The sequence below is a fragment of the Barbus barbus genome, assembly GCF_936440315.1.
Source record: "Barbus barbus genome assembly, chromosome: 17".
Taxonomy (NCBI): domain Eukaryota; kingdom Metazoa; phylum Chordata; class Actinopteri; order Cypriniformes; family Cyprinidae; genus Barbus; species Barbus barbus.
In genome coordinates this window covers 24,369,483-24,393,904 of record NC_136745.1, presented here as the reverse complement: position 1 = coordinate 24,393,904, position 24,422 = coordinate 24,369,483, and the positions used below count along the sequence as shown (strand labels likewise).

The 24,422-nt window shown below is 37.6% G+C and overlaps 1 protein-coding gene across 1 annotated transcript in view; it reads right to left on the bottom strand.

The window, feature by feature from the left end:
- The window catches only part of LOC306882977 (glypican-3), a 152,326-nt gene that overhangs the window by 62,486 nt on the left and 65,418 nt on the right, over positions 1-24,422 (bottom strand). Inside the window, exon 3 of the mRNA XM_079438015.1 lies at positions 13,532-14,220. Coding sequence (XP_079294141.1) covers positions 13,532-14,220 — 689 coding nt within the window. The remainder of the gene's footprint in view (positions 1-13,531; positions 14,221-24,422) is intronic.

Here is a 24,422-nt window from a genome sequence, read left to right as displayed (position 1 = left end):
AAAACTTCCTCCCCATTCAGCTAATTGTCTGGCTGATGGTGCCGCATTTGCCTCCTGTTTGTTTGTTTGGGTTTGATGACAATAGGATTTACATAACAAAACGAGGCATTGTTGGGTCTGTCAGACACTCTGGCTGCGCTCTTTCAATAATCATAACCCTTTGCAGACGCAGCGAAAGTAAACAAGCCTCTCGTTTCCTTTCTCATGAGCGCTAAACACTATTGTTTTTATACGGGACAACATAATAATAGTAATACCCCTCTCCCACACTGGCTGTGTGAGATAATGGAGTCTTGCCATTCTTTCAGGTGCAATAAAAATGCAAATGCCTCTTAATGTTTAGCTTGTGGTTTAATGATTTGCTGTTGGTTTAATTTCCCATGGGGACTGGTCCAGGGCGTAATTTTGCCATGTAATGCTTGTGGCATATTGTGCCTGCTTGTTCATGAATGAATATGTGTGTGTCTGGGTAAACAGGCTCTGGAATTCTGATGGGATCTGGGACAGGAGATCAATAGTACAAGGACATCTTCATGCAGACTGTGGGATAAGTCGCTGTGGCTAAACATAACAAGAAGATAAACTTTTGAACATGTTCTGGAACATCAGTGGGTGGGGTGATCGGATTCACCCAACAGTTACTCATAAAATTTGCGCACACTAACAAATACAGCAACAAACTGCTGTTGAGCTAAACGACACGATTATCAGAGTAGATCAATAGAAGCTCTTTCTAGCAAACAGCCCGGGGGAGGGTAAATAGATACTGTTGATGTGCGTGAATGTGTGTGTGTGTGTGTGTGTGTGTGTGTGTATGTGTGCGTGTGTGAAAGAGATTAAGAGAAAGAGCAAAACACAGAACAAGACAGAGTCAAAAGCAGTACGGCGAAGATCGGATCAGAGCGCCTTGACACAAATGCAATCCTGACGCAACATATTCCAGCACTGCAACACTCTCTACCATTGCTTTTCTGTATTTGTCTGTGGTTCCTCAGGTAATATGATATCTCACTCAAACCCAAGCTATTTAAAAGTGCAGGTATTGAAGTTACAAACTACTTTAAACAAAAATAGCCAAGCTATGTTCAAGATACTCATAGCATGTGATGAAAAAAGTGGAAAAACATCTTACAAGTGATATGTAATATTTTTTATTTTATTATGCTTATTTAAAAACATCTTAAGGTAATTCACTGAACAAGAACATGACTTGAGTAACTTATATTTTAGTTACTTTCAGTCAATATAGTTACACTATAAAGGCAGATCCTGTATGTTGTAGCCATTTAAGAAAGTGTTTTTATTTTAAATTATTTGAGTTGAAATATTATTTGTTTGTGTTTTTAGTTCAATTTGTTAATTAAGAAAGGAAACTGTAAATGCCATAAGGGCGTTGAAAATCACGGCAGGACGCCAGAAGATTGGAAGTGGGTCAGACATAATTTTTGAACACTTAATTTTTTTTTTTTTTCCCTTGTTTTGGAACGAATTTCGTTTTGTACGATTTGAATCTTAATTTTAATATATTTTTTGTTGATCAATTATCTACCTAAATAAATAAGAAGGAATAAAAGTTTTGTGCAATGAAGTGCGTTCATGACGAATCCCGCTGCCATGCTTCCAAGACAAAAGGCCAAAACACTGTATGAATCAGCGTTTTTAGCAAATCAATAGAGTGAATGATTCAATTACTCACTTTTAAATAAAATCACTTGCTTTGTTGCTGAACGAATCAGTGTTTTTGAACAAATCGATTGAATGAATGATTGCCTCACTCTGTGACTTGCTGCCACCTGCTAATTTTGTAAATTACAGTTTTTTTGAAATACGCATCATCGGATGCAAAATTCACTTTACAAGTTGTTTGAACAAAAATGTGGGTTGGACGTGTGTGTTCACATCCATCCTATAATGATAAAAATCCACCAGGTGGTTTTTTAAAATTCCCTTTCTCAAATCAGGCTGTTCTGAGGTTCCTGTCAGAATGACGTAGTTCTGTACAGGCCCCTCCCACGATAGTTGATTGACAAGGCCATCTTATCTTAGACCAGAGCTGAGTGAGCTGAGAGCTGTCCGCCATTGTGTCAGCTCTTGTGCAGGGGAAGACAAGATGTCTCAGATTAAGCGATTGAAGTGTTTTGTTGTTGGATGTAATAATGAATATAGCAGTCATCATTTACTCCCGACATCTGAGCCGCTGAAGACGCAGAGGATTAGCGTTACTTTCACTTTGAAGTGAATGCACCGATCCCTGATCTACATAAATGCATCTATGTTTGCCCGAGTCATTCGTGATCCAGCTTCATCTACAGAAGAAGTGAGTATAAGGGTTTTTATGAATCTTTGCAAATCGCCTTTCATAATAATGTGCTAGTTAGCCAGTTTTGCGGGTGAAGTTTAGAATGCTCCATAGATATATATAGATGCCTCATTATCGACTGTTTCTATGGGCCGCGATACATAAGCCATCCTCCATTTTTGTAACAATCTGCAAATCTTTGAGCTCATTGACTGTGTGCGTCTACAACAGCAAGTTATACGCTTGTATATCTTTGAATATTCATTGATTATTATGGTGAATGCGAGATGGCTGACACGTCAGCGTATCTGGAGCGGTCGAATAGGGAATCTACACATCTATGGTCGGCTCGTGACTCCACGGAAGAGAGGGGCGGAGTCAGCAGAGCTCACTAGGATTTAAAGAAACATGGACTAGATCAGCGTGCTGAAAACAGAGCTGATTTTGACAGGGTAAAGAAGGTGCTTTTTACACTACAATTGAGAAATTTTAAACAGTATGTTATAGACTTTTCATTAAGACCCTAAAGAATCATATCAACTTGTGTAAAATGGGCATCCGATGACCCCTTTAAAAGTCCCAGTGCTTTTTGAATGCCGATATAAGCTATAAACAAGCACATCAATCACAATGCACAATGCTTCCTCCTTAAACCCCTCTAAAATGTATTTTGGGATGCAACTCATCATATTAATATAGTGCTAACACTAGTTAGCAGTAAACCTGTTGTTGCCTCACCTGAATATTTGTGTTGGATGTCTGTGACATGAAAAGCAGCTTTATCTTCAGACTGCAAAATATATATTCAAACATGTTCCCTCCTCTCCGCATATGACAAGTATTAGTATAATATAATGCATGTAGTACTGCACAACATACAGTAGCACATGGCTGAAAACACAAAGGCTTCTCTGTGCAGTTTGAAAGAACCATTGAGGATCTCAGCAAATCATTTAAATTGTAACAGCTCCTATTTATTCTATTGTGACTACAGTGATTCAGACCTATTGAAAAGAACCGATTCAGAAGAGTCATATCGTATGTAAAATCAATCATGCCAATAAATCGAAAATAGAATACTGTACAAGACTTGTTTGCTCAAATTTTGTGGTTTCAGCACTACTTAATAAAATAGCATGGCTGCTGAAACACGTCATGATAAAAAAACAAAAAAAAAAAAAAACAGCAATGGTACCGTTTATTTAGCTAAGCGGATTTAGTTAAACTAACAGCATTGCCACTTTTAAGCAATGGTACTGCTTAAACCTGGAGACATCAAACACTCTCCTCTGCTCATGTTAAAACACTCATCCTGATGAATTCTACTCTAACTATCAATTGCAAACCTGCATGTACACTATTCACTCTAATCCCAAACACCCACACATTCTTCCCTAATACTCTCTGTGGTGTGTGCTCATGGGAAATCATTAGTGGCCAGTCTGAAACATGGCTCTTTCCTGCTGTAATTTACTCTGTCTTGCAGGTCTGTGTCCCTACGGCCTTGATTAATGTGATTGGGTGTGTGTTTGTCTCTGTGTTAATGTATGTGTGTATCAAGGCCCTTGGGGAGCTGTGGCACAGGAGTATAGAGCGGGTTTGTGTATGTGAGACTGTGTGATTGTTTCTCTCATTAGAGGGGTATTAATATCAGGCAGGCGACAGAGGATGTGCTGGCTAACAGTAACACTGAGATAAGCGGCGTCTCACAGAGAGGCTCTTTAAATATCCAGCGCCTTTTATCTGTACCTCACACACCCCAGAGAGGAGCATTAGGACCAGACACACACACATACAAACTCATTAATATAAAGCAAATACACTCTCACATACACTTCATGACATCAGTGCGCAATGTTTAATACAGACATACATCCTAAGCTGAACCAATGGCTTATCAGCACAGCTGAAAATACAAAATGAATCATATGTGAAGTTTAAATGATAAACAAGGCCCAAGTAGAAGACAATACTGGGATTTCTGCTGAGATACTAAAGCAATAAGCCATTCAAGACCACATGATGCAGTGATTTTATATTGTCTAAGGAGTTAGCGGTTCTTGAACAGGGGCCCGGGGCCCACTAGAGGGCCTCAGGAAACATCAAAGGGGGCTGCAGGATGATTTTAAAAGTATTTAAGTTAATTATTATTAATATTAAATCCAACAACAGGGAAAAAAAAATCAAGCACTTGCATGCTTGACAATAAATACCATTAGGCATATAAAATACTTTCATTTGTAACTACATTAAAATGCTAAAAAACACAAAATCAACATGTGGACTCGATTAAATAACTATTGTTTTTACTGAAGAACACGCAGTTGTAATATTGGGTTGGACAATGGGGGCCTTTGAGTAAAAAAGGTTAGAGTAAAGAGTAGTGCTGAAAAACCCACATATGTTAATAGAACTGTAATGCATCGCCATTGTTTAATACTAATAATAATAATAGCCAGATTTAGCCAGAAAATGGGAGTGGTGCAAAAGTTACTAGCACTAAATTGCTGATTAAAATGCTGCCAAATTCAGCCGATGTGTAGCAACAGGTGTGTGTGTGTGTGTGTGTGTGTGTATGGGCTATTTTACAATGGTTCTGAATACAGCTTATCTCATCAGATGTCAGGAGTAAGATCCATAAGCGCAGATTTAGCTAGGGATAAAAGATTTAGCTTCGGGTATCTATAAAACAGAAATTGTTTTGACAGAGCATTTGATGTACAGTAATGAGTAAGCTGCTTTTTGAAGGCGTAGAAAGAGCCATGTCAGATTGAAATTAAGTAAGAATACAGCGATCTCCTGGACCTGTCTTTCACGATTCAGAGTGGGTTAGTGAATATGCTTTAAATGCCAGCGCTTTGAATCTTGATCTACTAAACAATTTATAAAATAAATTAACAAAGCCACTGTTTGTCAGTAGATTATTGTCAGTAACTGTGGTATATTTGATTGTATTTTATTTAGCAATTTCGTGTAGAAAACACTGCCGAATGGTGAGAAGAATAATACATGGCAGTTCACTCAAAACTGAAAATTCTGTCATCATTTACTCACCCTCAAGTTCTTCCAAACATGTGTGAGTTTATTTCTTCTGTAAAAGATATTTGGAAGAATGTTAGTAACCAAACAGTGGCTGGTCCTCCCTGACTTCTATTGTATGGGGGAAAAAATACTATGGAAGTCAATAGAGATCAGAAATTGTTTGGTTATTTAATATTTCTTCAAAATACCAATTTTTTGTGTTTAGCGGAAGAAAGAAATTCATACAGGTTTGGAACAACATCAGAATGTCCTTTTTTTGGGTGAACTATCCCTTTAATGTAACTATTTGTTTTCTATCATTAATTTACTGTTAAGAATAATCAAGCAAAACAAAGACCTTTCTAGATTGAATTTTCCCAACAGATTCATTCTCCGAATGTGCTTTTATACCTGCTGCCATCGTTTTTTCCAATGTAGACAATTTTTATATACCATTGTAATCAAAGTATGGGGTCAGTAAGAGTTTTTTATTATTATTATTTATTTATTTAAAGAAAATAAAAGTTTTATTCAGCAAGGACACATTAAATTGACCAGAAGTAACAGTAAAGATATTTTAATGCTACAAAAGTTTTTTGGGGTTTTTTGTATTTCAAATAAATTCTGTTATTTTAAAATGACTATTCATCAAAGAATTCTAGAAAAAAATGTATCACGGTTTTCACAAAAATATTAAGCACAACTGCTGTCAACATTGATAATAATTAATGTTTCTCAAACACCAAATCGGCATTTTAGATTGATTTCTGAAGGATCATGTGACACTGAAGATTCAGCTTTGCCATCACAAGAGTGACTTTTTAAAAAATAACATTAAAACAGAAAAAGGTTATTTTAAATTGTAACAAGATTTCACAATATTAATGTTTTTTACTGTATTTTTTATCAAATAAATTGAGCATGAGATTTGTCTAAGAAATCTTTCCAGCCCCAAACCTTTGAACAGTATATGAACAGTATATGTCTATGTCAGATCTATTGGGAGCTCACTCATGAAAAGAGAGATTTTCCCCCAGGTGTTCAGTCGGAGAGTTTGGAGGTGCTATAGTCGGTGTGAAACAGCGCAGGTCTGTTCTGTTCTTGTCCTCAGTGTCAGGTGAGACGTAACTACAGCAGAATCTGCCTGCACCTCCTCGTTTACAGCTGCGAGGTCAGAGGAGGAGGAGCTCCAGTCCCTCGGGCACACATCGGCTTCCAGAAAACACGTTTCTGCTCACTCCATCACTTTCATGCACCCTTAAAGTATGCTTTTCAATCTTGTTCTTTCTTCCTCTCTCTCTCTCTTTTGTCACCATTGCTCCATCGCTTCTGCTCAGTAACTGGTAAAAATAGTGCTTCATAAATCATGCATTTTTTCCAGAGCAAAGAGAGAGGGCGCACACTTTAAAAGGAGAAATGAGAGAAAGAAAGCGCACATTCAATGAGAGGTTTGATGAGTGAGATGTCACACTGCTAGATAGAACATGCCCACAGGGCTCTTCACACTGAGATGTAATATCATTGTTTTACAGCAGAATTAGATTCAGGTAAGAACAAGAATCAGTCTGGAAACGTCTGAAGGTGCTAAAGCCAACAGAATGAAAAATGGTTAACAGCCACCAGAACAGACACCACTGAAAAGATGTAGGTTCAGTTTTAATCAAACTATACAGATGAAATATAATTTATCCTACACAGTGAAATAACTTGTGCTCCTAACCAGTTGTTCTTATTTTGGAAAAGTCATTTATTTATTTGTTTTTGTAAATAAATATTAAATAAATAGTCTTGAGGTAGCTGTTTATTTCAAACTAATAAATAACAATTATATATTTTTTTAAACTATTTAATATTTATTTAAATATTTCATTTGTACACTGAATAAAATGTCCAAACACTGGGGAAAGAAATCAAAAGTTGAGAAAACTTTTAAGGTTAGAGAAAACTTAAAATTTTTAAGTTTAAGGCAACCAGCTTCAGGAGATTTTTGAATTTTCTCAACTTTTTGTTGTATAAACTGAAAACAGCAAGTTGAGAAAACTCAAAAATCTCCGGAAGCTGGTTGCCTTAAAGGGGTCCTATTATGCTTTTTCACTTTTTTGAATTTTAGTCAGTGTGCAGTGTGTATGTTTGGGCATAAAAAGATCTACAAAGTTACAAATCTCAAAGTCCACTCCAAAGGGAGATATATATACATTTTTTTAAATCCCGTTTCAAGAACTACACGAACGGCTCGTTTTTGGACTATAGCATTGCTTTCCGGTGTTTGTGATATCACAAAGCGGCCCATTAGAATATCATTCAAATAAATCCCGCCTACGGAAACTCGAATGGTTGGCGCGTGGGGAGAACGCTTGGTTGAGCACTGCACGTTTCAAAATCAAAACCCGGTGCGGGTGCTTTTATATCATTGTATTTCTGATGGAAACCGACTGTCTTCAGAAAATTTTGGATGTCATTTTCATTTAATCTTGCATGTAATGTCTGATAAAGCAACATTTGTGAGCGAAGCTCTGCTTTGTGTACAGCGTTACCGGCGAAACCTTGAGCTCTCCTGCTCCAACAGCGCCTCCCGCTGGAAGAGAATGAATTTGTATATACTGTATTATATATTGCATATACCACTTAAATATGTCTTGCAATATCCGTGTGTGCACAGGTTCTGCGCGATCCTCAATTTTCTCGGGGTCTAAATAGATATAGCAATACTGCCGAACTTGCTTAGCTATTCGCCAATCACAACGCACTGCGACAGCTAACCAATCACAACACATTTAGTTTTTCGGAAGGCGGGCCTTCATCAAACCCTGAACTAATCGAGCCGTTTGTGCCAGTCTGGGGAGAGAGCAGTATTGTAATAATGTAAATTTTGTGAAAAATAATGCGCTTTTCGAACCACCAAGCATGAGAGCATGTTCTAGTACACCCCCAAAACAAAATCAAGACTTTGTAAAAGAGCATAATAGGACCCCTTTAAACTTAAAGTTCTCAACTTTAGATTTTTTACAGTAAAATACTTAGCATAGCATAAATAACTGCTAACACGTTACAATAAGATTTCTTATTTGTTAACTTAATTTGTTAAGTAAATTAGTTGACATGAAATAACAATTAATATTTCTACAGCATTTCCCATCTTTATTAATGTTAATATCAACATTAATAAATTTTTAAGCAATAGTTAATGCACAGTTAATATTTTATCAACTAACAGCATCAAAGGTTAAAAATGCTATGCATTAACTAGAGCGAACAAATGACACCTTTCATTTTAAAATATAATATAAAAATTTATACTACGGGGCCGTTGAATGCTTGAATCTGATTGGCTGACGAACGTTCTGAGGTGTGCAATTATTTTCAGGGAAACGCACGGCGAACGTAGTTCCAGGCAGCTTTCTTGACCGCATTACAGTTCCATATCACTTCGCATCGTTGTCAGCGCTGCCCTGACGATTTTATCAGTTAGCCTAGTGTAGCAACTTAAAGGCTACACATGACATTTCTCACTAGCGAGGTAATAACAGCGCTGCATCTTAAAGCAGACTTACAGTTTAGAGACGGTGCTTCAGAACACTGTTGAGGGACACACAGAGGTAGCCTAATTCATACAAGCTCTCTCTCTCTCTCTCTCTCTCTCTGTTTCTCTTTCTCTGTGTCTCTGTCTCTCTCGCTCTCTTTCTAATAACTTCATTATTAACTGCATTAGTCTGCTATCAACGGCTCAAGCCTCCATTGCCAGCTTTAAAATGACGTTTTGGAACTAGCAAAAGAGTCGTTGGATGAGATGCGGAAGAAATAATCCTACTCACAATAGCGATTTAAGTAGAAAAACCGGACGAATCCCTTGAAATATATAATCTGATCGATGTCTTGAGGTGTGGCAACCGTAGTATAAGCGGAATAATTGACTCCGGACCGTTGAATTATTAGAAAAATAATGCACACCCGAGGTGTAACGGCCACTCCGCTTCGCGTCGTGGCCGCATCACCACCTCGGGTGTGCATTATTTTTCTAATAATTCAACGGCCCGTCGTCAATTATTCCTTACATAATTATTACTTTTAATACCTGCTGTATATTATAGTTGCAGGAACAAAATGTGAATGTTTACACAAAATTAAATGCATCAGTTGATATTTTGTTTAGACAGACCCTGTTTGTTGTGATATAAGGTCAGATCAAATTTTATTCAGAAGTCTATGATAAATTATAAATGTATCTGAAGGGTACAGATACATTTTCCTGCAACTGTACTTTCTGACAACTGCGATTGCTAGAAATATTCCAAGGGATTATTCAGCAGTCTTTTAAGACATGTCCCTATCGTCCATACTCAAATCTAAACCCATACACCTTTGGCTTAGCAGTGGCATTTTGACACATTTAAAATGTCAGTCTTCCTTGAATTCATTCCTCCACAGACCATCCTAGAACACAGGTTATGTCTAGGGAGGAAAATCATAGTCAGTCGGCTCGGATCAGGCCTGCAGACGGCACTTTACAGCCAACTGACAGACAAACACACACACAGGCACAAACACCGTCTTCAGCCTAATTGGCCATTCTCCCTGTGACATGTCCTTTGTATCTGGGTCGACAGATGTTGATCATCGAGAAGGGAGAAAAAAAGGATAAGCGAAGGAAAGAATAAGAGCACAAAACCCCTTTTCTTCACCATTGTTCCCTTGAAAAGAAAAACGCAAACAGAAAGAGCTTAAACACAGATAATCACACACCGGAGTGAAGACTGGCATGGATGTCACAAAGTTTCTGATCGATTCTTGACAGAAGCTAAGCTCTATAGCTGTTGAACTCAACCAAGGACTTTACTATTTGTGAAGCTTTAGCTTTCAAAACTCAAAAACTGCGTGGAAAGGTCACACACCTACACATGTGCTCTAACCATCAGTGTTGGAGAGTTTAGATAAAAGCATCAATGTCACAAACTTAACTACATTTTCACTAGTGTCGGTATTTCAGCTGTTTTCAGAGTACTGTAGAATACCTTTCTAGTAAGTAGAACTGTAACATTATAAAATTATTATAAATGCTGCTTTTTGTTACATAGAATCCCTACAGTAATCAAATACTGTCTGTCCTGTTTCATACAAACTCATGAATAAGTTTGTTTGATTAAAAAAAAAATTCTCAGTAGTCAGAAGTCAGGTGTATTACATAAATTAATCTGTTCAAAATAAATAACTAAAATGTAGCAAACTAAAGTGCAGCAAAATACTTTTTTTAATTTTTTTTTACTATTTTTAAGCTAAATAGATTCATGTGTTTCTAGATATTCTACTATATTTACCACTTTACCAATTCATGTTCAATGCAGTCACCCAATCCACATTCTTTTTTATGCCAAATAAATACTACTATGACTGTAAAAATAAATATCATCTGACAGTTTTATATTAAAAAAGATATAGTGTATTTAATGCATTAAAAATACTACCTCCTTTCACAGTTTCAGTTTAAATATTAAATCATAAATAAATTCACTGTTAAGTATTTTAAATTATGAGTAAATATTAGCTACATTTCTAAGTATCTTCCTATACAATAGGTTTCTATCGTGAGTGTGAATTTATTTTATGGAAAAAAAGTAAAAGCAAAGTGAATTTTTGATGCACATCAATAGGAATTTATTTGGTAAATGTGTGATAGTTCATGCATGACATTCAAAGAAAAAAATATATTGTGGCCATGAATTAAGAATTGATTCCTGCAACTTCATCTATGCCCACATTTTTGCCACAAAATATTGTTTTTATTCCTGGATGTCATGTGTAAAGCTTCATATTTGTGTGCATCTTCTTGCTAAATAATACATATAACCACCTCAAGAAAGTGCAGTTTTTTATTTTTATTAGAATTTATTTTTATTTTTTTTGCAAAACTATTGTTTATGCGATGAATCTAATACATGGATGCCCAACTAGTGCTAAACTCAAACCTCTCTCTCCGTCACACGCACTGTCCTGTTATTAAGCAATAAAGTTCAGAACCAGTTTCACAAGCATCAGTGTCAATGGCACTTTACACTGAAGGACGCACTACCATATATATGGAGGTCTGGCTAAAGATACAAACACCTGTACTGAGTAAACACAGACTTTAATATCGCATCTCTCCCACATATCCAGAGCATGGATTTACTGACCGTTTCTAGAGCACAGATATTTAGACAGAGACATATGCAGGAGAGATGTGGACATTTAGATGTAGAAATATCATTCTGTGTGATTGCATATATTAACAGCTAATAGCACTGTGCAGTGAGGTTATTTTTACATGTGCATCAAACTGTAGTGCTTTAATGTGAGGTTACATGGCCAAAAGTATAAGAGGTAATAGTTCCTCCAGGACCCTGCTGTTAAAACTTCACAGGAGCCCCATCAAGCAGCTCGATTACCCCTTTAGGAATAAATAACATGTTGGTATTCCTCTTATCAAAGGCCTCTCTGATCTCCACAAATACTGCGTGAACCAAACACAACCACAGTTATAAACACACACTCACTCACACACATCCATGCCGTACTGGCATAAACCTAAGGTGGAGTATCTTACACACAGCGGAGGAGGGAATAAGTGGAGATGGAGCTTTGATGAATAATGTGAGTGCACTGCGGTGCGGTAAGCGTGTGTGTAAGTGTCTCGCGCCGATGGGGAACTCAGTGTTAAAGTGGAAAGTTCAGCACGTCATCCCTGTCATGCAAAAGCAGTACAAGCTCCACCATTGCTTACGTTCAATATTTCATGAGCACTTGCTCTCCTGATCTCGCTAACGTACGCAACTGGAGTGTGTTATTGCTGTTTAAACTCCTACTGCCCCAGCAAAAGGGCCATCAGTGAGAAAGGTTCATAGGTTCCTGAGTAAATGTTTGGGTAAAAATGTTTTAGAGTGACCTTACGCAAGATGAACATCTGAAATTGTTACAGAAGGAAAATGAGGGGAGAATTGAACACTCTTCCACAAATAAACACCTAACCTGTGATGAACCTTCTCTGATTCACTTGTAATATTGCAACTTTTGTGTTTACTGAAATATTTTCAGTAAAAAATCCCTATTAAGACAATGTTATGGGGAAAATATGAGATTGATGAAATTACATAAATTATATCTCAGTGCTTTTGCATTCCTTTCTCAAAATGCTTGCGCTGTATTGTAAAAGTACTGCCTTCCCTCAGAAACTTTCTATTAGGTCAAGTCAGGTCATCTTTATTTATATACCGCTTTGTACAATGCACATTAACTTGCAAAATGTTTTTTGGGGGAAACACAAAAGTATTCATTTTTGCAGATAAACTTTGCATTTTCTCACAAAAGCATTAAATTACAGTTCTTCTTTTCAACTTCACCAGTTTTTCACTTGCCTGCAAAATCACTAAACTTCTGTGAGCAAACAGTTTTTTGGGCAAACACAAAAGTTTTTGAGTGGATGCAAAAACACTGAAACATAATCTTCACTCCCATGTAAATTTTCCCATTATTCTTACTGGGCTCCGTAGTTTTTGAAATCTGTTTTAAAGTTTTGAAAATTTATTATTTATGTATTCTAAGACCCCCAACCTATTTTATAGAGTACCACAATTAAAATGTCAGTCTTCCTTTTTTTATATAAATATGAATAAATGAAAAGTGTTATCACATTTTACACAGTCAAGTAACGGTCAATTATAGGATTGCATTTAAACTGCCTCTAAAAAGACGTAAAAGTCATTAAAAAGTCTGTGTAAATATTTAGCGATAACTTTTCTAAATGTATTTATTTAAAATGTTCAAATGTTTATTCCTTAAAAGTACTAAAAATCATAAAGGAATCTGAATCTTTAAGTAGAATTGGAATCGTGTCATGTTAGACAGACAGATGAAGAGCTTGGCTATATTTAAGCATGTAAATGTAAAACTATATATAACTATACTTAAAGAGGTGCCCTGAAAAATCCTGATAGCTTTTTAGATTTTTATAGCCCTAGGCTCTGTTAACAGCCAATCAGAAAACTAGCCAATCAGTAACACTCTTTCCCTGTGAATCATTTCACTCGTTCTGGTCCGCTGACACTGGGTTTGCTGACATGTCTTTGGAGGTTGAAGTTTCGGAACAAGGGTGTTAACAAAACGGCTGAAGTTGGCAAAATGGCTGGAATCGGCTACAGCGCTCAAATTCTCACCCCATTTCTGAGACCAAGTGTCACTCACCTGTGCGCTGACTTTGCTTTTGGCTGCCACGGCTTGTTTGAGAGCCTGTCTGATGATGACGTGCAGTCTGAGCACCACGGCCTCGATGTCCTGCTCCCCCTTCATGGCAGCGGCGAGTGACCCCAGTTCCTCCACGTACGCCCTCCAGTGAGGCTGCACCTCCGCCGCTCCCCCCAGACACGCCCCCATGGTGCTGACACACAGCGGGCGGCACGGCCGGGCCTCCAGCAGGCCTTGACAGTGCGGGCAGTACCAGAGCTTCAGCAGTGAGCGCCCGCAGTCCCTGCCCGCACGCAGGTGCTGGGTGGTGTTGACCACTTCGATGCCCAGGTTCAGCGCTTGCAGGAAGACCCGAGTGGCCAGGAGCGAGCGAGACAGCCGGGTCATCATCATCTTGGGAAATGATCCGAACGCAGAGGTTCCCCTCCAGGCCCCACGGAGGCATTCTTCTGAGATGCCCGTCACCGCCCCGTTTCCAAGCAGACGCCGGTAGGTGAAAGGAAAAAGGCGGGAGAAGAAGGTGGAGACCATGTCGTTTACGTTAGCATCCGAGCCCAGGATGTAGAGAGACATTTCTAGGAATAACTGTGTGACGGCTCCGCTGGCTCCGGCCCACAAACCGGGAAATTCCTCCCGTAACAGAGTCAGAGTGGAATTACGACCCAGACGGAGGACCATGTCAAAAGCCTCTGAAATATAAGAGAAACAAAGAGATGAATGGAAGAGTGATGACAGAGTCTGTAGGGCTGTCCACTAATTCTCATAAAAATGGTACAAAAGCTGTCACTGGGGTTGTACTCTGTCAAAAGGTACTAATGTGAACCCTTTAGGTTCTAATATGCACACTAATATATACCTATAGGTATTAATATGCACAATTCAGAGGTTAAAATGGTACAAAGGTGACAACTTTTTTTGCACCATTAAGCTTAGTTGAAAAATAGTCCTAAGTATAAATAAAATATTTGCAAAAGCCACAGACCAGAAAATAAGGGTTGGATCAAAATGGCAGACAGTTGGATTATATCAATGATATTGTGTTTTATGTGACAGACTTTAATCCTTTAGACACTTACAATGATTTTGACATTTACGCTCGTTTACATTTTAAGAAAGAGAACTTTATATGACTAAATGATTTCTTAGTGGCTCTCAAGCATGAAATTGGTCTAAACTACACATTTTCCTGTGTCCATAATGCCAATTAAAATAAGTAAATGTCTACATTTCCAGTTTATCTTGTGCCACTGACTTAGATGCAGCTCCAGAATATACATTATTTAAATGTCTACATATACTATAATATAATTTAAATTTAAATATAATCATTTTATGATTATTTAGGTATCATATTTCAATGAGAAGTTGAAAGTTATAATATGCGAATTAAAAAAAACATTACTGCTCAATACACTACTGCTTTGAACTTTCTATTCATCAAAGAATCCTGAAAAAAATGTATCATGGTTTCCAAGTTTTTTAATGATTACTAGGAACATCAAGCAGGTTTGCTGGAGCAGGCTCAACTGGCCCTCCAGGAACACATTTAGACACCCCTGAACTGAGGCACCAAACCTATTCATTGACACTATTAAAATTTTACTGATGCAGAGAGGTCACTGACAAAAAAATAAAAAACCTTGGATACGCAATAATCCACAGAATCTCTTCCTCACAGATGCACACACAATCCTAATCCCTGAGAGACGATAAACAGTGAGAAAAAAGGAAGATGGAATTAAAGCTCCCCCTCTAGATGAAAACCACGATGTCCTTTTAAAACAACAAGGGTGCTTTTCAAGAGCCTTATAGCTTTAAAAGGCGTTCATTCATCCGTGCTGGATGCTGTGAGAGAGATGCTGAGATCTCCAGAAAACAGAGCACAAAGCGACGAGACATAATCAGTGACATCTGAAAGCTCTCAGTGAAGCCTTATCAGCATGCAGGCAAAGAGGGATTGCTACTGAACCCACCCAGACTAACGGGGAGACCAGAGACGGGAGGCTGAGGGGATTTGGGAGCATGTGGAGAGGAAAAATGAAGGCTACAGGAAGCAAGGAAGAATGACAGAGAAAAGAAATGTGAGTGAAAGAGAGCAGAGAAGGGCCTTGGGTTCGTCATCCAGACAGTGTGAAGGTGATTGAGAGGTGGGGAGTCTGCAGAGTTGTGATATAAGCATACTGCCGAGCAGACTGTTCACAGTCACATACGTGAAGAGCTCCATCCATCTCTCCCAGGGAGTCTGGCTCTCAGTGGCACAGGATCTTACATCAGCACAACACGCTGGAGGAGTTTATGGATCGTACTGATTGAGATGAGATAGAAATCACTTAGCACTATATCAGCGCAGTTAAAAGTCTCAAGGTGCTTTTAGACAACCCGGAAATTCACTCTCAGTGGCCATGTTTGGAATAGCATACTACTACATACTCATATTTAATCACTGTTTGCATGGAATAACCAGATGACCTTTCACTCATTATTTAACTGGACCATTTTTCCAAAGGCTTTTTCAAAGTTTACAGAAATGAGGGTAACACTTTAGTTTAGGGACCAGTTCTCACCAATAACTAGTTGCTTATTAGAATCCATTTTACAAGCATATTGGCTGTTTATTAGTGCTTACAAAGCACATATTAATGCCTTATTCTGCATGACTATTTTAGTTCCTTTAATCCTGTGCCATAACTAAACTTAACAACTACCTTACTAACTATTAATAAGCAGCAAATCAGGAGTTTGAGGTCATATAGTTACTATTTAGTTAACAGTGAGAATTGGTCCACAAACTAAAGTGTGACCAAAAAAAAGCTTTTACATTTTTGATGATAAATGGACTCTACAATTTACTTCATGGCCTCAATATGTTTCAGAATAGTAGTATTTGAAATGTTAATTCTGCATTATTAATATTATTAAAACTCTATATACAAAAGTTTGGGGTTGGTAACATTTTTTTGTGCTTTAAAAGGAAGCATTTTATCCTTAACCAATCTTCATTTATTTGATGAAAATACAGTAAACCCATAATATTGTGAAACATTATTACAATTTAAAATAACCGTTTTCTGTTTGAATATATTTTAATATGTGATTTATTAATGTGATGCAAAACATGTCACATGATCCTTCTTATTCATATTTATATCATTATTAAGAACAGTGTAAACTATATGTGGAAACTGCCATACTTTTTTCAGAATGCTTTAAAGAACAAAAAGTTCAAAAGAACAGAATTTATTTGAAATAGTAATAACATTATAAACGCTCTTACTGTCACTTTTAATCAATGTAATGTATCCTTGCTAAATAAAACTATTCAGACCTAATTGTCTCAAAAAGAAAGTGAAAGAGCATATAGTACTTAACAAATAAACATTTATAATACATAGCTGTTATACGACCTCAACAGTGAGTGGAATCCAGTCATATTAATCTCTGTAACAAATGTTTATTTCGCATTTTAATCCCATTTTGTATAAAGAATGAAACCTTTTGGCAGTCTGATAAAACGATGAGTCAAGACGTAGGTTAAATATCTCAGTTAATATTGCCTCGGGTTCATTTGTCACACTGGAAATAGAAGGTTAAGTGGAGCGCATTGCATTGTGGGATACATCATCTCATGCTGTGCGCTCTGCTTGCACACTGTAAGTTTTGCCAAATACAGCAGGTCACCCGGGTATTCAACAGCCTACAGGAACATATTTACATACTGGGCGCACTATACATACTGCGTACTGCAAAAGTCGCATGCCATTTTGAGACAAACAGCAAAGCGGCTTAGAAATCGGCCTGCACAGACATACACAGTCAGTGAATGATGCTGGGGTGTGTTTTGCTGAGATTTACCATTGCCGTGTGAGTAATGTGGTGTTTAGGGAGACAGTGTCTAGTGCTGTGTGCTGATGTTAGCAGTAACGCAGCGTCTCGGCTGTGTGTGCTTGCGCTGGGGACAGAAGCGGGTATGTCTGCGGCTCACTGTGAGTTTGGACTCACTGTGAGTTTACCCACCGAACAGACGCACACACACTTCTATCTGTGAACAACAAGCTCTCAGACGCACTGAATGCCAAACAGGACGCTCAGGGAGACACTCTCACACGTTAAAGAATAACAACAGACACACATACAGAATGTCACACACACGTCAATTCATATGCAAACACATTCATCACAGCGCACCAGCTCATGCTGTTTGCAAAAGCACAAGCATAAATAACTCATGCCTATACACTCATCATATGACAGACAACAGTGTTCATATTTATGAATAAACATAGACGAAATGTAAAGAGAAATCACAATGACATGAGCTTAAAACCAGTCTATATATATATCAGAGTTGCAGTTAAGATACAGATCTAGACTCAATCCAAAATCAGATCTCTCAAAACTAAGATCTAGACCAAAACCTGGTTCCAAGACTTGATTTTTCAAGAAGCAGGATGTTCATTTTACTGAACACTGGATACTAGGCTTGCCTGATTGTGCCAAAAATCATATATAGTGTCATGTGTGTGCGTATATAAATATATACATATTACACATTTTCTGCGATTGTTAATTTTTAATTAATATAATTTACAGAAATTTTTTTGTTTTGTTTTGGGTAATTGCATGGTATATTCTTTATATAGGCTACACATCTAACGCTAAATTAATGCATTGCTGTTTATACATCAGTAAAACAAGACAAAAAAGTCAATTTCTCATTGGCCCTCTTAGCAGCATGAAAACAAAAAACTGTTGTTCAAATCTTGAATAAATTATACACAGAAAGCGAGCATCGTGACAATATTAGAACGCCCCCCATTACAAAAAAATCCTTCACTCAGTTTACACAGTTTCAATTGACTCTTTTAGTGCATATGTGCCATCACTGACATAAATGAAACTTTGGTTGGATTCCATTTAGCATAAATGGAATTTTCCATCATTTTCCATCTAAATGGAATGATGAAATAGGCTATTTTCACCATTAGTTAATCGTAGAAATCATATTCTTTAAATGCAATTAATTATTCAAGTAAATTAAGTGATATTGTTCAACAATGTCATCATCACTTTTAGTATGATGTAAATGGACTACATTCTTGTCAGAGACCACAGGTTAAGTCCCACATCCAGACTAAGAGTCTATATTTAGAGACCCAGACCAAGGCCTCAATTAAGCGTTCTTAACAGATCTGAAAACCAAGATTGCAAGATTAAGTCTCCATCTCTAACTGATCTATATGACTGCTGCCCTCAAACACCATAATGTAAGCCATCAAAAGCATAGTCACACAATTTCACTTTTAATCATGCATACACAAAGATTATATCCTCTGTGTTACTAATGTCTTGAGGTGTCTCCTCCCAAGCCACCAAGAACAAAAGATGGAGTACTAGAGAGAGAACTCTGCTTCTTTTCTCTCTACTTCATCAATCTCTCTGAAAGCCTTGTGTAAGGCAGACAAAAGCCGCTGTATCACTTACAAAGCCATAGTGGGCTTTAACAGTGGGAGAGAGTGACTCGCTCTTTTAATGCAATGCTGTATTTGAGCAGAGGGGTCATACAGATCACTGTTGAATTCAGTCTGCTCTTGTTTCCTGCGTCTGATCTGGGCTTCGGGTCCACGGGTGAGTCTTGTATCAGGTGTCCACTAATGGGGTGAGCATAAATGTCTTGCAAAAAAAAAAAACAGTGCAATGGTGAATATGGTGGTTGTATTTTGTAGACTGGTCCAGTAGTAGCCTGACAGAAAATCACCACTGGATAAGAAAGCCGTCTGACAAGGAGTTACTTATCAATGTTATAACCTCACGAGCGGTTCCATCGTTTGATTTGATGCTTGAATCTGCTTGAACTAATAAAATCTGCTTTGTGCCTTAAAATATGCTGATAACTACCATAATAATACAAAGAGTAAAATAAGTTGTCATTAATTGCCCATTCATAAACCATGACCAATATCATATACAGATAGTGTACAGGGTCATACAAAACCTCAGGGTAGCACACATAAATAACGCAAAAATATGAACTAAATAACAGTATTTAAAGTGATAGTTTACCCAAAAATAAAATCCTTTTATTGTTTACTCATGCTGTTTCAAATTGTTACAGTTCCTTTCTTCTGTGGAACATAGAAAGTATATATTTTAAAGAATCAAAGAACTAAAACAACACTAATTTTCACTGTATAGAAAGATAAAAGCAGAAAGAAGACGGAAAAACTATTTACTGTAGAAATACGTGTATTTTCTTGTTAAGTATTAAATAAATGTAAACAATAAATTATATGATAATTCAAACTACAGTATATATATCTAAAACATTTGTCTCCTGTTTTATACATATTGAATTTAAAAACTATCTGCCAATTAATTATTTCTCAGGCTGCTTCCCCACATTTGTTATCAGCATCAGTAAAACTCACTTTTCATCGACACTGCAACAGAAAATCCAGTTGCTTGTGTCCTGCTTTTAAAGGCAAAGCATTATTGCCGAACATGCATGACATTGACAAAGGATGAAGCTGTGTTTAAATTTTACATATACATCACATCTGTTCTGTGTTGTAAAGAGGAAAATTATATATCCTTTCAGCTCACAAACTAAGCACCTCTTCAATCATGGTTAAGAGTTTAGATAAGAGTTACTCTGCTCTAGGATGTTTCACAGGTATCTGATTTCCAACCACTCAGGTGATTTATCATTAATGCCAATGGATGTGTAACCAAGGAGCTCTGATGGTGCTATATTTATGATCCAACAGATAGATGAACGCAAGCCAAAACCGTTCAGTCATAGCATAAGGAGTATGCATCAACGAGGGCAGGGTGAGTTATGGCACTGCAGGAGCCCAAACTTATGAGTGCAAAGTAATTAAGAAATTCATAAATATGTATGATATTACATTTAAGTCACTGTATATGATTTGTAAGCTAGAGAGTATCTTAAACACTAGTTAAGCCATTTGATAATACACAAATCAAACAAACATGCTGCAAACTTAGTAACTGTAAAAGCTTTGTATGTTAAGCTTGTTTACCTTCAATAAATGTGTTTGATTATATTTGTTATGGTAGTTTGGTCTGTGTGTATTGAAGGGCATGTGAAGCTAGTATTGCAAAAAGGCAGTATTGTGCTTCTCCAGGATCAAACCAAGACCAAGCACAAGGTGTTTTCAAGGTCCGAGAGAAATTCCCATCAAGACACCGACCACGTGACCCTGCACCTCATGACCCTTTACAATAATGGACTTCCGTACTTTCAAGGACATAACTTTTTCTAATTTCTTTTTGTGCACTTTAGAAGAATGAAATTTCATATTTTCATTTGCAAGAATGACCAAAAATAACATTTACAGTAAGGAATACATTAAGGTCAGTGTCACAAATGTTATTTGATAATCAACCAAGAAGTGTAGAAGTGTAGAATTTTTTATTCTTTTCTTATTCATTTCATTATTCTATATTATTAAAAAAATAATAATAATAATAAAAAAATCCTAAAACTTCCAGGTTAATTTCTGGGTTAAAATGAGATTTCAAAAGAATTCAGTGTAGTCTCTGATTCCTGGACTCGACTGTTGATGTTAACATGAAGTGGTCTACAGAGGTCCTATCTGATCTTTAATTTAAAAAAATTAAAATAAATTATGATATTATTAATATTAATACAACATAAAATAACAGACAGACAGATATGTATTGATAGATATGTATTGATAGATAGATAGATAGATAGATAGATAGATAGATAGATAGATAGATAGATAGATAGATAGATAGATAGATAGATAGATAGATAGATAGATATGTATTGATAGATAGATATGTATTGATAGATAGATATGTATTGATAGATAGATATGTATGGATAGATAGATATGTATGGATAGATGGATAGATGGATAGATAGATAGATAGATAGATAGAGACAGTCAAGAGAGAGAGAGACACAAAGACAGACAGACAGATATAGATGGATGGAACCCGAATCATTCCTTTACTCCCTGTATTTATCTTTAGAGAGGAAGCAGACCTACACTGCACCTGCTCCACTTTCTGCAGGTCCTACAGCTATCAAAGCAGTCAGTTTGAAAGGTGAACATTTATAGAAGAGTATTAATTTAGATTAGACTTTAATCAATACATCAATCCAGCGAGTGCTCGCTCTAAACCAGTTGCGTGTTCTGACATATACAGGGCCGCTGCGGTAATTCAAGCTGCTCAGAAGCTCCGCTCGGACATCCATCAGAGGCCCATACACTCATTATCCCCGCCAGGCGCAGATCATCAATAAATTGGCCATGCAACGAGCCCAATCAATTTCCCTGATGGAGTGTCACCTCTAGCCGCCGGGGAGAGTGATGGGGGGGAAAGCAGTGCCACCTGGCCCCTCCCCTGCCGGATCGCCACAGAGCCTGGAACCATCAACGCTAATAAAGTCTCTATCTGCCAGACGCGAGGCGCGCTTAATACATCAGCCGTAAGTTATGTGCATTCAGAACGGCTCCATTGATTAGGGACGAGTTTGTTTGCCGTACGAAGTATGAGGGAGCGTGCGATAACTCAGAGTGCCCGTGTAACTTGAGCGCCACACCTGCGAAGAGGTTTCAAATGGGTGGTCAGGGTCTGGATGCTAGGGGGTGATGAAGTAGTGTGCGGGAAGCTGTAAAAGTGCAATGGTGGAGTGGTAAGAGGAGGATAATATTTCCCGTAAGGGAGGAGAAGGATTTCTGGTAAGGTCCCGATAGTATCGCTCTGGCCACGGACTGGACGGCATTGGGTTACTAAGACACTCACTCTCCTCTGCCTCTCTCTCTACTCCTCACCATCTCCATTGCCTGAGAGACCTCTCTCACTCACTGACAAATGGACTTCTGGGAAGACACCGATGACTAACCATAGAACAGGAACTGCTCTCCTTCTTTGCTCCTAGATCTTATTATGAGAGAATCAAAGTGGGCCATGTAATGTAGCATGTGCACATGCATGTGATATCAAATTCTGAGCATTAGTCCTCATTGTTTATTAAATGTTTATAAAAGAGTCAGTGGATGCAGCATTTGGCGCCAGGAACACTGACAGAGTGACCACAGTGACTTCTTTTTTTTTGAATGGATCACATTGATTTCCTGTTCTGTGACTTTACAGTGGGCAAAGTTGAGTCCAGACTCCAGAGGAAAATAAACACAACCTCTGTGCTGCACTGCAGCTGCTAGGCTCTTTAACAGTAGATGGCTAATCCCATGGGTCCACACACTCACATTTTTGCTTTATACAACAACCTGGCGCCACTTAATCTAACTCTCGGTATGGACTGCATTGATTTCTGGATCTCAGAATCTCCCTGTGAGCCGGTGAAGATAAGACAGCACTGCCTTTATACAAATGGGTGAGTGAAATATCCAGGTTATGTTTCACTCTAGGTCACAATTTGAATAAAATATTATGTCACAATTACATCACAATGCAACAAATCATAAAAAGGTATCAGAAGCATCATACCCATGCCATGAGGAGGCAACTAAATCAAAATATTTTGTATTATTTAATTACTTATTAATTTATTAAAATAATTTAATAAGTTAATTATTAATAAGTTTTATTATTAATAAAACAAGTTATTTTGAAAATCTCAAATTTTCTGACGACAGACAGACAGACAGACAGACAGACAGACAGACAGACAGATAGATATGAGACAGCCAGAGTAGACAAAAAGACAGACATGTACAGATAGACAGACAGATTACAATCACATGAATGTTGTAGCAGCCTAAAAGCCAACCAAAGTCGCAGGAGCTGAGTGCGGAATAACTTGTGACGCGTCAATCATCTGTTGTTTGAGGTTCGATCCACCAAAAATTTACAATGAAAGACTTCTTGAGGCATTTGAAGATCATTTTGAATCAAGGAAGTTTGATGAATTTACGGTCAACAAAAAAATGTGTGCTCCCACACTCACCCCTTTCCTTCCTTCCTTCATCTCCCCACAACAGGTGCTTTAATTCTCACATAATCAGTGGCACTCCCAAATTTTCCCATGGTCACATGGCATCACACATAAATGTTTACATGGCTCCTATATTCCAGTCCCTAATTATTATAATCTTAATAATAATTACATCCAATTAATACACATAGGAGACATAGACATTTGACTCAATCTCAAAATACAACTTTGTTTTTTTTCATACATTAATGTCTGTGTATTCGATGGAGTCCATGTAAATTCCTTAACGCTTTAGTGTCAATTAGTGATTTTAACTCAAATGTGTAATTCAATGTGTAAAGTCAACATCTATATTGACCAGCAGAAGGCAGATTTTCGTTACTGGTCTATTCAAAAAATTGGTCTTAGTCTTGAGTTGTACCTGACGAACAAAACCCTTTTTGTCTGGAAAGGTTTGGATCACTTTCCCAATTATCCATGAATTACGGGGTGCTGAATCATCCACCAAAAGCACAATATCTCCTGGAATGAAGTTGCGGGTTGCAGTGGACCACTTCTGTCGCTCTTGCAATTGAGGTAAATACTCCTTTGTCCATCGTTTCCAGAACAGATCCGATATGTACAGCACTTGTTTCCATCGTCGACGAGCATATATATCCTCTTTTTGAAAGATTCCCGATGGTAATGGTGCAGTTTTTAAAAGCAACAAATGTTTAGGTGTCAGTGCTTCCAAACCGTTGGGATCAGCAGATTCCTTAGTAATGGGACGTCCATTAATGATTGCTTCTGCTTCGCATAGAACTGTATGAAGACAATCTTCATCAAGGGTTTGTGTTCTTAAGGTAGCATTAAGAACCTTCCTAATTAAACTTTCCCATGTGCCTTCGTGATGTGAACCAATTGGAGGATTAAAAATCCACTTGATTCCTTTCTGCAGAA